This window comes from Hesperophylax consimilis, chromosome 10 (assembly GCF_061612785.1).
Source record: "Hesperophylax consimilis isolate HC1 chromosome 10, BYU_Hcon_1.0, whole genome shotgun sequence".
Classification (NCBI taxonomy): Eukaryota; Metazoa; Arthropoda; class Insecta; order Trichoptera; family Limnephilidae; genus Hesperophylax; species Hesperophylax consimilis.
The window spans coordinates 30,362,303-30,378,215 of NC_142845.1; the positions used below are offsets into that span (position 1 = coordinate 30,362,303).

General features: G+C 32.3%; 1 protein-coding gene across 5 annotated transcripts in view; it reads right to left on the minus strand.

Moving 5' to 3' along the window:
* Nucleotides 1-7,178: 7,178 nt before the first annotated feature.
* The window catches only part of gprs (speckle type BTB/POZ protein), an 82,185-nt gene continuing 73,450 nt past the window's right edge, over nucleotides 7,179-15,913 (minus strand). For 3 of the 5 annotated variants that reach the window (XM_089636240.1, XM_089636239.1, XM_089636238.1), the window contains 4 exons: nucleotides 12,680-12,837; nucleotides 11,364-11,495; nucleotides 9,024-9,206; nucleotides 7,179-7,414 (listed from right to left, as the gene is read on the minus strand). In XM_089636240.1, the coding sequence (XP_089492366.1) occupies nucleotides 7,244-7,414; nucleotides 9,024-9,206; nucleotides 11,364-11,495; nucleotides 12,680-12,837 (644 nt within the window). In that variant the 3' untranslated portion in view covers nucleotides 7,179-7,243. The remainder of the gene's footprint in view (nucleotides 7,415-9,023; nucleotides 9,207-11,363; nucleotides 11,496-12,679; nucleotides 12,838-15,913) is intronic. The other 2 variants (XM_089636242.1, XM_089636241.1) reach the window with 1 other exon arrangement.

Sequence of the window (15,913 nt, forward strand, 5' to 3'; positions counted from 1 at the left end):
AATACATAAAATTTAAAAAAATACAACTTTTCGCATAGCTATACTATTCACTACGGGTGATAATAATGTAATTTTCACAACAAAAAAAATCGAATAAAATAAAAGTATTTTAATTTATTAATTTATTAAGCTGAATTTTATATGATATCAAGTTATGGTTGAAAATGTCTACATCTCGTAAGGCATTTTGAGTTTCACAGATACGTACTATTACACAGTTTTGCGCGTATTTGGGTTTACAATGTGGTATTCTAAATAAATCGTTCGATCTGGTGTTTTGCTTGGGGCAACGAAATGCAATCCTTTCTAACAGATATGATAAATCAACAAGCCAGTTCACGATTTTGTGTAAGAATAATGCATCAGAGATTTTTCTGCGTTTGTATAAAGTGACAGGGACAAATCGATAGTCACTAAAACGATACGATAAGTGTTTTATAAATTTGTTCTGAATATTTTCAATGCGATCAATATATGTTTGATATTGAGGATTCCAAATTACTGAGGCGAATTCTAGTTGTGACCGTGCATATGACATATATAACAGAATTAGGGTGTGTGCTACCGTAAAAGGCTTTATAATGCGAATAATGTTTTCAATATGATCCCTAAATAACATTTTAGAATCTAGTATTACTCCAAGATCTCTTATTGTTTCTACTCGTTGTAGGGGTACATGGTATACCTTTACTCGCTTATACCAAGCAAATACGGAACGCTGGCTGAAGGTTGTTACGTTCGTTATCTCACTTTATTTTATTTGACATCTACCGTTTTCGGGTAGCTATAAACCTTGTAAATAATTGCATTTATTGAAATAATAAAGGATATTGCAAATGGAAAGCAAATCTATGATATCTGTTTTTTTCTCGCGAATGATTTTTGCACCTCTCAAAAGCACAGGAAGTATTTTTCATAAAAGCATAGGGCGACGTGTTTATGGCAGATTGTGGTAACAGCTTGTCTGACGAACGAATTTACACTGAACGCTGTAAATCTCAAGTAGGTATGTCCACTGGACCTAGTTCAGTTAACCGCGCACGTTATCTCAGTAACCTTTCTTCACTTTCCAATCCTTCTAAGCTTGTAATTATCATTGTTAGATAAGCAAGAAAAAAAATTAAAAATTCAAAATGTTGTGTAGAAGCCACATAAAACAAGAAAAAACATAGAATATTAAAATGTAAAAATTAATTAGTCATTTGTAAACTTGAATGTACAAATTACTAAAATAAAATTAATAAATAAAATAAAATAAATAAACGATGGTTTTTAAACCTTTTAAAGCTTTTAAGCATCGATGTTAAAGCGTTACCATTTATTATCGCTGCCTCTGAATTTTGTAGTAATGGAATACATACTAAATACTACCGCTTCAACAATTAAATCTGAATGTTTTTAATTGTTATTTCATATGAAGTTTTGTATAAAGTTGGAATGAAAGTGGGATAAATTGAAATAATACTAACGATTTACATATAAGAAATATTTATTTTTGATGATCAACACTTACAGAAGATAGAAAGTCCTCGTTTTACATATATAAAATCTTTTTTTAATCCAATAATACCCTATGATTCTCTTACGACTTTTCAATCAAGGGCCGTTACAAAATCGACCAAAATAGACTTTTGAATGCGAAAGATTACATACATAAAATACCAAATTAAATTATAAGATCCACAAAGTTATTCTTGTTCCATTGATTAAATACAAGTTAATTGCTAAAAACAAGTACAGTAAATAAATATTATACGGACTAGAATGTAGTGACTGATATTGCAGGTAACCCCTCAGTCTAAGTTTTTCGCTTTTGGGAACCGCGTCTCATAGAAGTCATTATGTATTCATGTTTAATATTGAAATCTAGAAGTTAATCACAGAATAATTAAAATGCACATCTATATAAAACCAAAGGTTCCGCCCAAAATTTGAGAAAAAAATATTAATCTTAGGGATTTTTTTATTCATTATTATTTGTTAAAATACATTTGTCTACACAATTATGTAGTATTCGTTATCAGTAATTTTAGTTCAGTATTTAGATGATGCAATGTAAAATGAGCCATTTTTATAATGTTATGTTTGCAAATTTAAAAAATTGTATTTTTTTTCCTGATAATAAAATTTGAAAGCGTATCACCTTTCAAAAACATTTTTTTAAACTTTGATACATGTTTTCAGATACTTCAGAATTATTCTATTTATGAAATACTCCGACAAAAGTGGAAATACGCCGACCTTCTGACGTAATAATATATGAGACCTGAGGGGTTAAATGAACAATAAGAAATATTTTATTTTTTGCAAATATTTTTTTTCATCACAAAGTTACGTTGGTTTATGACTTTTCAGTAATATATATTCATTCTTAATAATTCTTTCATATGTATAAGCGTGTAGAATGATTGGTTGTATGATTATAATTTCAGTACAGAGGTAATATACATTTACGCAAAAAACATTAAAATTTAATTTTTTCTTACACATAAGTAGATACAATATTTGAACATGTCCCTTTCTCGCGCGTTGGTTAAAAAATCAGATAACATAATAAATAAATAAATAAAAACATACTTTTATATTAAAATCCAAATAATCTTATGTATAAAATTCTAGTGATGAAAACATAATTTTAAAACATTGCCAAAAATAGATTCAGTCTTTACATATATCATTATTTCAGCTACAAGAAGTTTGGCAATATATTTTTGCTTAACCCTTAGAAGCCGGGAAGAATATTCAATAAATAAATAAAGTAAAATTTTAATTTTTGTGTTTAACAAACCCAGTTAAAGTAATATCTAAAGTCAAAATGACTGTAAAAGGTCGACACTGCAATCGCTTCGTTTCGTTTCGTGGCGTATGTGGGCACAATTCTTCAACACTTCAAATGCAGGGCTCCGGCTCCTAGTGGTTAAAAAAGCGCTTCAATATGCTGCAAAATATATATATATATATATATATATGTATATATATATATATATATATATTTAAAATAATATGCGAGTTGAAATAAACGAATTATTTTTCACGAGAAACATTATTTTATTAGCAAATTTTTGTACCATCATCGACAAAAGTAATTTTAAAATTATCTGCGCAAAGCAGTCATTTTTTATGACCAGGTCTTCTTGTAAGGGTTTATCTCTAATTGGAAAGGGCTTATGCATTTATGGTACTTAACATAAAAAACAGTTGTCATAGGCAAGACATTATCTTGACATAAAATAAAATATTTTCATGGTTAATCGATTTTATGAAATGAAAAGCCTTGTTTTAAACACTAATAATTTTACACCTGAATCCGTTAATTATTTAACCACATTAGCACGTACATAAATAATAGGCTTTTAACACTTTTGCAGGTAAACACTGTCTGAAGAAATCGATAAAACTAACATCGGATTTAATCCTTAGATAATTTGCATCGTGGAAAGTAGGAAATCACAATATTGTTTTTTACTATTTTTTTAATGTTTCTGACATTTTTTCAAATTGAAGGAATCATTTGACCATAAATGTATCTTGACATGCATTGTTACACTTTTAATATTTAACAGGTAGGTTATTTTTAATTTGATAATTTTCTCAACACCTCAATCGTTTACAAATAAAAAAGTTTGCGCTAATACGGAAGGAAATAATCTTATATATTAATATGTTACGACCAGCTAATAGTCAAAAATTAATTTGATACAAAGTTTGCAAAATCAGCTTCACGATTTCTTCAGATGTGCTTTGCCTGTTCCACTTAAACACCACTGATTAGTCACAATTACGTATTATCTAAGATTGTTTTCACGACAAAAGAGCAGTCTGTTTAATTTATATTGATTAAAAATTATAAAAAAAATCCTTAAAAATTACGCTATAAAAATCAATAGTATGAACGCTAGATGCCATCCAAATCCCGCGATCATTAACAATGTTCAAACTTACCTTCGTTAAGTGTTGACAATTTGTGTTAATTTAACACAATCATCAAAAATCTTATATTCCTCATTTAACATTAAATATCACAACATGTATAAAATGAGCAGGAATCAAATTAAATCATTTATAGAAAGATGTTTAAATTAAAAAAAGGTTGTTTAATAAGAAATTATTTTATTAAAAAAAGCCTCCGATCATAAACTTTTAATTTTTTACATTGTTTTGATGCTGTGTGGAGGGTTTTTTTAAGGAAAAGAAAGAGATGAAGTTCCGGGAAGGTAAAGGGTATGAGGGTGGGGTAGGAATCTAGGGATCGTTATGTCTGGGAGTGACGAACATATGAAAATATCCCTACCACAAGACGATGGGTCAATAGAACAGTTGGAGAGGTCAAAGGGTCTCAGTAAACCAGCCTCTCTCGATCGATCTCTTACTTGGTGGGCAGGCGTATCCTGAACACACCTCGCCCGATGAACCCGAGCACCACCTGCTAAACCACCAAACGTACCGAACCACTTGGGGTGACTTATGGCAGAGGTGTTGGTTATCCAACAAATGGTTCACTGGGCGGCGGTTCCCAAACCCATCTCCAAAATTGAAAAAAAAAGTTTTCCATTATTAGTTATATTTAAAAGGATACCTCTAAAACAAGTCTGCAATTAAATTATTGATATATTTAAATAACGTTGACATTCTTGTACATCCTTCAAATAAAGAATTAATTTGTTCCTTGCAAATCGAATGGGAGAACGCGATAATGATACATTGGGATGACACGATAATTATTAACACGTCCACATTGAGATAAAACGACATTCACATTTAGTAGATTATATATTGCATAAGAGAAACGCATAAATACGAGTATTCATCAGTAGGGGCCTCACGAATAAACGTGTTTTTAATTTTACACGTCTGATAACCAACCATGAATGTATGTTAAATGGTTGTTTATCAGTTGTGTAAAATTTCAAATACGTTTATTAATAAGGGCGTAGGATAATTTGTTGAGATTTCAAAACCGATCTTCAAAATACTTATTTGAAATGAAAAAAAAACACACGTTTTTACCTACGACATATTCAATTAATTGTTAATTTGATATTTTCGTCTTCAATAGCTTGGTAACACAAAATTGCACATTTTAAAAGTATTTAATTTTTCAACGTGATTAAATTCTACCGAGAATGATTGATTAATGACAAAATATTTGTGATGATTTTCAAATAAAAAAATACGTTATAAAATCGAGGAATAAAAGGGCCCGCCTTAATATTCAATTATTTATTAAAAAACATTAATTACGAAATACATGTTAATGATTTTTTAATACTAACACCAAGAATTACAACACCGGCTTTGGTTGGGATTGTCAATGGATTAAAAGCTTGCGTTAACACCGAACACGATAAGGAGTTTAACTCCCAAGAAATGTATGTAGTAACTACATCAAATAACGTCATTTTGATAATCAATTCTAAATGGTTTACTACCCAAGGTCTTGCTTGGATTCTTGAGTCTTTTTCCCCATTTTTAAAATTATCTCGTCAGAATTTTCTAAAACGTTTACTTGCATCAATTTGGGATCGCCCAATGCCGAGGGACAATAATATTCTCTAATATAATTAAGGTAACATTACAAATAAATGGGTTTAACTGGAAAACAATTTCGCCCCATCACAATGTCAAGTTTACAACTTCGAATATACCCGAAATACTTAAAATTTCTTAAAATTATCATAAGGTTTGACTTGATACATAATTTTTGGTTTTGGATTTCAAGAAATAACAATTCTTTTGTTAACGATTTTTGATAATAAATTTATAAGGTAAATTAATAATTTGACAAAGATTTTTAGACACGATTTCAATAAGCGCTTCATAGTAAAAAAAATCATTTTTTTTATAAATACATTTTGACGCATTAGTATAATATTGCTTGTTGTTAGAATATAACACTTAGGACGGGTTTTTTCACAGAATTTTAAAAATTCATCAAGTTTCAAAGTTAATTTTAAAGTAATGTTTTTTATATCATTATAGGCCAGTTGCTTCACACAACTGAATTTATATCAGAACTTGAAAATTATCTTCGAAATTTGATAAATTGTTCAAATTCTGTGGAACAACCCGTCCTTAATAAGCAATGCTCTTGAAACCCAGACATTTATGACTAGTCAAACAAAGTAACGAGGGAAGCATTTGGCGTGCTTTCCACTTTCTTCAGTACAATCTTAAAAGTAAATGTGTGCTTAGGCGAAACAGACGCCGGCCGCGCGGAGTCCGAACGTCTAGTCTTTATGTAAGGAAAACTTGTCTCAATCTCAGTTGAGGTTGCTGGGAAACTCGTCTCTATTTCCGACGTAGATGGAAAGGTGGTTTCAATGTTACGCCTAAAAAACGGAAAACTATTTTCTATTTCAGAAAGCGCTTTTTTCACGAATGGAAAACTTCTATCAAACGGGAATGTCGTTTCAACTTCCGATGTGGATTTTCGCACAGGAAAACTGGACTCGGGTTTCTTTGGATGGCATTTATCGAAAATGGGATTTCCTGTGCTCGAGGCAACAGTTTCTGATATTTGCCGCGTAAACACAGCGTGACGCGCAGAGTCTGATTTGGAGCGCGGAGCATCGTGTAGCGTGGTTTGTTTCCGTAGGGGAAATGGTTCTACCGGCGATTTGGTAAAGATTGTCGGAGACTTACGACTTTCCGCAAACTTTTTACTCGCTGCTCTTTTTATCGATGAAAACAACCCTAGTTTTTCAGCTTGTGGTTTGGGCGGCGCTTTTTCTGGTTCTGGTAACTTCAATGGGCATTCCTTTTTCGGTGAAACCCTGCCGCTGTCTGGCTTTGAAGAAAGCGGAGTTTTATCAATGGTCGATGTCGTAGGCGAGTGCGGCTTGTCAGATCTAGATGCGGATCTCGGAGATGTCTTATCATTATCTGACCCTCTTCTAGATCTGTCTGACGGACTAGGAGTAGCTCGACTGAGGAGTTCTGTTTTGGTGATCGGCGCTCTTGGTGATGCCGATCTTTCGTTCTCGGATCCTCGTCGGGACCTATCTGTAGGGCTCGGTGTTTTCTTTCCCAGGCTGTCAGCTTTGGAGAGGAGGAGAGCTGACAGTCTGGGGGACGAGCGTTCACCGTCGGATTCTCTCCTAGAGCGGTCGTTGTCGGAGCTTCTTCTAGACCTGTCGGAGTCGGACCTGGGGCGGGCGGAGTCGGCGCGGGTGAGGCAGATGTCGGGGCGGGTGGGTCGGGGAGGGCGGGTCTTGTGGGAGGGGCGGGGAGTGCTCCCCGCGGGTTAGTTGAGCGGAGGGCGCCCCTCGGAAGAGGGCAGGTCGGAAGAACCGGACGAGGAGAGTGTGGTGTTGGAGCCGTACGGGTCGAGGGAGGACTGCACGGACATGGAGCGACCCGCCCGCCTCACACGGTGGGGTGACAGCTTCCCGGGGTCGACACTTGCTGGGTCTGCCTGCAACCAGGGCCGATATGAAGATACAAGGGAACACACCACGTCAATCGAACAACATGAAAATTAAAACAGCCAATTAAAGAATTTGAATTTGTTAGTACAGATAGTGGTTAAGATTTTAGTGTAATGTTTAGTAGCATAAACAAGACTTCAAATCAAATCAAAAAACCGTTACGTTTTCTGTTTTGAAATGATTTCTTTAGAATATATTCGAAAAAATGGGTAACTATGCGTAGTCATCAGTCAATAATAATGATGATTTAAAATATCGATATCCACAAGAATGTGTATAAAATACTAGGTACAAAAATTACTGAGCGATTGATATGATTGATAGTATTTATCAGATGAACTCATTTGATACATGTGCACTTTGAGTATTTATTTGGATGCAATATTAATTTCAGAGAGCTGACTAAGTTCAAACATGCCAAAAAGGTTCTGGGAATTGAACTTCTGTACTTTTCAGAATACAAAAACGGGTGACGCAAATGTGTTCATTTTAATGAATCACCACATTACACCACATCAGCATTGACTCACTTTCTAAGTATAAGAACAGAACAATGTACCTAGCTTAAATTACATTGCATCATATTTGTGATGCCTTTGCAAAATTGAGAAACATTACTAAGTTTTAACAACATCCAATTACTAAATAAGAAAAAGTCAATCGACCCTTCCTAAAAATACTACTGAAAAAAATTCCCCTAAGTAGCCCGTGGAGTGGTCTGATGCCCATTTAATGGATGTAAGAGAAATATGAAGAACAAGGGGAAGATTTGAAAGAAGATGTTTGGGGAGTAACTACTTGGCTATTCTGAAATGGCAACTACGAAATGCAAAAGGAATTCAAGTCTATCACCAGGGCAATTCTTATTTATAGAAATAAATTATTACTAACGGACCAAGTCCAATTAACACATTAGTTTAAACAACACAAAGTTTAACTGTAACAAGGAAGAATGTTACAATAAAAGATGCTATGACAAATGTAGGACACAAAAACAGTAGAGATAATGTCAACTCAAGACAGGAACAAGGTTTTGATGGAGTTTACGACTTCTGCCATATCAATACAAAATATTACTTGCGTAATGATTGATAAAAATCATCTAGACTTACACAAAAAAAAATCAAGGTCCTGATTTGAGTGACATTGGTGAATAGTATCCATAATTTGTGGAGATATTGAGAAATCTTTTACTCGATTAATGATATGCGATTAGTGAAGGCTAAGGAAACTATTTTAGGGTATTCTTAGCCCCTGAATTTTAAAATTTGATTCAGAAGATAAAAATATACGGAGCTGATATAAAATATTACTAATTTATTAAAAATCTTGTCAAATTATTTGTACTTCTGTTAAAACGCAACTGCAGGCCTCGACGAATGAATTGGCAGATTTCATTACAAAGTATCAGTAAAAAGCGAATGTGTTGTGAAGATGGCGCAACTGTGTTCCTAAAAATACTAACATTGTCGCATTTTGCCATAAAATTTGACAGGAAAAGACGTATGAAAGTATAGAACTTTGAAGCACGGTAGCTTACGTTACGTAAGTTATATAAGGATTAGGGTCAAGCAGTATTCCTGTAGATCTACACACCTGATAGGCCAGCGCGTTCATGATGATGCTGTAGGGCACCAGGCCCAGGGGGTGAACCTCCCTCATGAGCACGTTTGCCGGGATCTTGTGGAACTGGATATACTCCAGGAAGTTGCCGATCACCTCCTTGAGGGTGGTATTCTGGTTAGTGTCGCAGTACTTCTTGCCCCACATTAGGGCGGCCTGGTAAATAAAAATACATTTTTACTTTATTTAATTCAATCATTTTTAGATTTTTCTTTTTTTCTCTCCTATTAACTTTCGTAATAGAAAATGTGATAAAAATATGTGGTGCGCCAGATACAAGTAAAGGGTTACGAGCGATTCTTTAGGAATGATTTTTTAAAACGAAATCATCATTATTTTATTTAGATGAATTTTTATTATGCTTATGCTGATTTCACCTTTATTGAATTAATTCGTACCTATTAGTTTCCTTCAAAAAACAACATCTTTTATTAAAACAAAAATTCACGGGATGTTCCTAAAAATTCGGGTTATGAAGACCAAGTGAATTGAAAATTACATTTATTTATTCTTTATTTACTACATTATTATTTGTTTAACATTCAAACCTCTCACAGTGTGTATCACAATCATTTCTTAATCCTCAAAAGAATATCGATTCATTATCGATTACGAAAGAAAAGTTTTTTTTTATTCAACGCTGTAAACAATTAGCTGAAAACAATAATATCTTGAACATATCACTGCTTCAAAAATCCTCTCTATCTCTTGATTAATATCCACTGAAACCTGTATCTTTTAATGTAGATAACTAAATTCACAAATTCTTTTATGTAATTAATAAAAAATTATATAATTTTTTATTGTATCAACTGTTGACATGTAAGATAATGCAAAAGATAACACTAAGCCCCGCGTAATATTTATCTATTAAACATCTAATTATTACACATCGACAACTAGTAAGATAGTATATCTTTGACATCCCAAATCCTGTTTCTAATCAGAGAATATTTAATTGGTCAAATAATAAGAGATTAATAGCTATATCTTTGACATTCACAATGTCCCTTTGTAATCAGAACATTTATTTTTACAAAACAATTAGCAAATAAAAATACTGATAAAATCTTTCTTTGTACTTACTTTGTATTGTAAAATTTACAATTCATATCCAGTCAATGGAATACCAAGTAATTATTCAGAGAAAGAGAGTAATCTTCAATAAATATCTCGTTGTTGGGTCACTATTAAAATAAAGGTCCTGTTTTCGTTTAATTACAGAAAAAACGCTGCTTTCAATGACACGATTACATCGCCTTATAATGGTAAAAATTATATGAAAGAACATTCGTCCATTTGATGGCCTAATATTGTGAAGTATTATAGCAGGACTCTCTTCATGTGACGTATTTTTACCTCTGTGTGGGTAATATTTACGTAGGTACTTAATTTACACTTTTTCAAGTTGGTGAAACAGTGAAAAGTCCACCATTAACTTCTCTGATAAAGATAATAATTATTTTATTTATTAAAAAATAATAAAAGATTTCAAATTACAACAGAATGCAAAATATTTTTTTCCTAATTATTCTACTACTCCATAAGGTGAGCTCCAGGACTCATGTTTATGGAAGGAGTAAATAAACTTGTTTTTTTAAAGCTTAAAAGGTGATGTGTAAACAGTATGCAAAGTCTTATTAAAAACTACAAACGTAATTCAACAAACAAATTAACATAATTCAATCTTTAAATTAGTTACAATCATAATTCAATCTCCAAATTAACTAGAAACATAATTCAATATACACAATTTTAGAAAATTAGTATGGCCAATAACAATAGCCAAAGTTTTTTTCAAATGCTAGATATTAAAGTTTAAAAAAATGTTTCGTTAAAAAAATACTATATCCAGTCTGCCTATAAGTTTTTTACAACACATTTTAAATAGACCTGTTATTTGTCTTTCATTATAAAAATTGTCTTATTTTGTATTAATTGTCACAATATTTCTAATTTTGTCTTTTAATTCTTTCATATCTTCGGAAAAATGAATATTATGTAGGATATCCAGGGGTAAAGTGCGCTAACTTTGGGGAGTGATTCTACGTAATAGTGCTTTTACTTTTTTTGAAATTCCAACGTTTTAAGGTAGTTTTTAGGCAAGTAAGTTCAATAGTTTGAATGGGAAAATAAATATTTTTCCTTGGAAAATATTTTTGTATGGGAAAATATACATTAGAATTTTAAAAAAAGTTATTGATCTTTCTTACCAAGATGTAGAATCTCATCCAGAAGTTAGCGCACTTTACCCCCGGACACCCTGTAAAGAGAACATCACTTAAAAGTGGTGAGTGGTGAGTGGTGACCTACCTGGAACTTGGTAAACTCATCCGCCCTCAGCTCCTCCCTGGCCAGGATGAGTCTCACCACGTGCTGCGGCAGGAGCGTGAAGGAGCCCAGATTCAGGACCTCGTTTCCGTGCTCATCCACAAATTCCAACACCTGCAAATTTTCAACGAATTCTTCATTTAAAAGCCATAATTTAAATGGGGTGTAATTTTAATCCGTTGACATAATGTTAACTTTTTGGTGTTACAGAGAGTAAGTTGTTATAATAATGTATTTCGAATGGTACGTTGCTGATTGTCTTTTATTTTAAACGTAACATTATATTAATTTTTGTTGCAAATAACTTTTGTTATAAGCTGCGGCTGCTCTAAACAGGAGTTCCTAAACTGAGACGTGCACAGTACATCAACAATACAATGTAATTAATAATTACGAATAATGACAAAATAAAATAAAAAAATGGGGAAGATTATTAGGTAGGGGAAGTACATATAAGAATTAAAAGGGTAGGGTATATTAGCTTAAATACTTGACATTTTAGTATTTTTTTCTGCGCAAACACATGAGTTAATATTATAATTGACTGAATAATTGAAATTTCTTTAGTTAAAAAGCCAATAAAACAGAAAAATATATGGGGTTGTCGGAAGACCCACATAGTTACAGACGTTTTGTTTGGCTTCTTAACATGTTAGTTTCTTTTCAAAATCTATTTCGCCTAGGTATTATTCTCATTACTCTGTATTGGAGAATTTGCAAACTTATTTTGTTCACTGTCATTACATAAGAAAGAATCGTAGAATTAATTAATTTAGTTGGTTAGTTAAAATGTGGAGCAATAATGGAGTTGTATATGGTAATTTTAGTTTTTCTGGAAACTTATTTACGAATTCTTTCCAAAAAAAATCTTCTTTCCAATTTTCTTTGTGTATACTTAGCACGCTTGTTAAAGGTTACTTTGAATTCTAATATAATTCCTAAGTATTTTAAATCAATAACATTTTTAAAATGTTCAACATGTCGCCAAATAACATGAACAAATAGTAAATTCCCAAATAGATTCAGATATATGCTGAAAACATGGCTCATAAGTAGAAATACTATAAACTAGTCATCACTATCAATCTTCAGATTATGTGTGCCAATAATAATATTATGTATACATATTTACATTGTAATTGAAAACGCACATCCTATTGAAAACTGCTAAGTTGTAGTTTAACGGGATAATGCTTTAAAGAACAATAAAAATAAATATATAATTTCACCATCAATTCCAATTTTGTCTTTTTTGTATTTAATTTAAGTTAAGTAAAGTAAGTAAAAATATATTTTACCTTCTGCACAAGTGACTTGGTGCACTTGTATTGGATATATCTCTCCGCAGAGGCAAGCAGTGCGCACACAGTGTCAACATTGATGCAGCACTGCACAAATCCTGCGCATGCGCGGCGTAGCTCATCCAAACCGTAATAGTCAGCTGCATTCATCACGCCTGGAATTAATTATTAATAAAACATTAAAAAATAATAGAATAAAATATTTGATTGTTCTTCACGTAACAAAATATGTTACTTGAGACAGTTTAGTTATGTATATTTTTTTTTTTGAAAAAGTAATGTTTATAAGACAAGGTTTTTATACATAGCACAAAGGATAAGCAACAATTACTCGCCAATATCAATACAAATTGAAAATATCTCTCGAGTAAAAATAAATGCCGCCGACGGGAATTGAACCCGCACTTTCTGATGTCCGGCCAGACGCTCTGAACCACTGAACCACGTCGGCTTATTTCCAACACGCCAAATAATTCTATATGTACTAGTACTTCAATCAACAATTTCTGCTTATTATATTTCTTTGACCTGTAAATAACCAAATTTATTATTATTGCTATTGCAGGCGAATAATTATTGCCATAATAATTTATTATTATTTGTGCTATGCATAAAAACCTTGTCTTATAAACATAAGTTTATCATTAAAAAAATAATAATATTTGACGACAAAATATTTCGCCAACAAATGTAGATATAATATATATCTAGACGCCATCTATTGGGAAAATTTAGCACTGACAAAGCCTGCCCTACAAAAATATGAAAAACTGTTTGAAGATTCATAAAGAAACAATAAAAAGTAAAGTATATAATTCCGCTGGTCAAGGTTTGTAGAAAGGTTGGGAGATAGCTGACTAATAAAGAGTCTTTTTATAACTGCAGGACACAGAGACTGCACAGAGATCGAAACTAAGTTACCAGAAAGGTGTGAAGGTTAACACAGGACCCTAATGCTGCGTATAATTTTGCGAGCCGAGCCTCGAATTATGGGAAAGGAACAAAGCAACCGCAAGCGGTGTTTCGCGCCCTTTGTTGTTGCTTTGTTCCTTTCCCATAATTCGAGGCTCGGCTCGCATTTCGGCTCGCAAATTTAAATGCAGCATTAGACAATTTGCGGATCTTTGGTGTTCCAAAAGGCTTATGGATTGAGGGTTTTAATGATATATCTGAAAATTTGTTTTTCCAGAAAAAAGAATCTGTATTCAAATAACAAACGACCATGCATATGTTGCATGACATAATTCACAAAAAAGCGTTTGTATTCTGATAAGACGACACAGGTAAGTGTGAGCAAATACATGGAAACTGTTTTTTTCTTGGCATTATTAACAAAATATGCATAGGTCAATATGACGTATTTTAACTACTGAAAATTGCCATAATACATCCCATGATTCATTCGTGATCATTATCATCATTTGTTCTAGATACCCATGTAGAGTTCAGTAATATGCTATACAACATAGGTACCTACAAAATACTACCTTATCAATATTTACTTCCCAGGAAGTTTAAAACATGAATTATTAAAACTGAAAATATAATAAATCGATGTAGTTAAAAGATTAGCCTGTATTTTGTTTGTCAAAAGTGTTTTCAAGAATTAAGAAATTAATTCGTAGATAATTAGATAGTGACAATACAAACGAGATTAATCTTGTTAAGAGTATTTGAGCTACTGACTTCACAATGAAAAGATAGTAAATAAATTTTTGCTAATCCCAGTAGAAATGATGTAACAACTTTAAAAAAGTCAGATATATATTTCATTTCAAGAAATTCGTCGTTTTATATTTAGTTTTAGAGGCAAATAACCTGAATAGACTCAAATACTATTAGTTATATTGTTTATCACTGTATTGAGAATGTACGTCGTTGATACATTTACAAATTACATAATGCCACCACATGAGGAGGGAAGATATTTATTATCTCCTGGCCACGCTGAGAATACTCGCGAATATACAGCTTTCTGGACCCAGAATCATGACTGTATTCCGCAAAACATCAATCAAACTAGATTAAAAGACCGTCTATATAAGGTACGCTAAAATACGTAGTAAGATACAAACGGAAAATATGCCATAATCTTTAAAAACAACAACTGATTCATTTTATGACCGTATACAATTTATTTTATTTTCATCCATGACTATGTCAGCAACCACGAAGTTATCGTGAACATGCATTGCACTCATGATACAAATCTTGTTTGCGGATAAAAAACTTTACCATAATCTTATGAAATCATGTTGTACCCAAGTAAGAAATATTTAAGATAAAACACAGGTCAATTAAATTGAGTGGTGGGAAATGATAATTTGTCGTTACGCAACCAAAGCCTGTAATATAAAGGGTGTCCAAAAAGGGTAGCGGGTATTTGAAAGTTGGATAAAATAAAATAAAATAATTTTATTTTTTATTTATAGACACTGAACTAAATAAATATTTAACAAAGATTATGCTGTCCAGATGTCACCCTTCACACTGCTGGCATTCCTATAATCTTGAACGAATAGGCAACAACGTGTTGACACATCGCTCTTGAGATGGCGGTTGCCATTTTTGATTTGATATATTTTGCTTCATTAGTCAGATTCGTCGGTCTGTTCTCGTATACCTTACTTTTATGTATACACATAAAACATAATCCAGCGGACTGAGGTCAGTGCTCCTGAGTAGCCAGTTAATGATACCTTTACGAGAAATAACTTTACTCAGGAACAGTTGGTTAACAGCTTCAATTGATTTGTCAGATGTATGGCAAGTGGCTCCATCTTGTTGGAACTATTTATTTTTATGTTTTTATTTAATATTTGTATGTTTTTTACAGTAAATATACAATTTATACATATTATACAGTGTTATAAAGGTAAATAATAATAGCTTTTCCTCACCATAAAGAGACGAGGCTCTTGTGTTTGGTGAGTGAATCCTAGCTCAATTATATGGAATCATGTAAGTAAGTAAATAATATATTTTTGCAAAACCAAAGGGATAAGTAAGAAATAGGCAAGATTTATCAATAATACAGTTTCAAGATTTGAAGGAAATAATAATAAGAGTAAGATATTGAGTTTTATAGTAGTTTTAGGTAATTTTTAAATTTTATTTTAAATTCCTGAATATCTTCAATATTTTTTAGATATAATGGAAGGATGTTAAAATATGTTATACCTAGATAGAGATAGATATTTTGTGTGTGTTTTGTATTAAGTTTTAGGATTT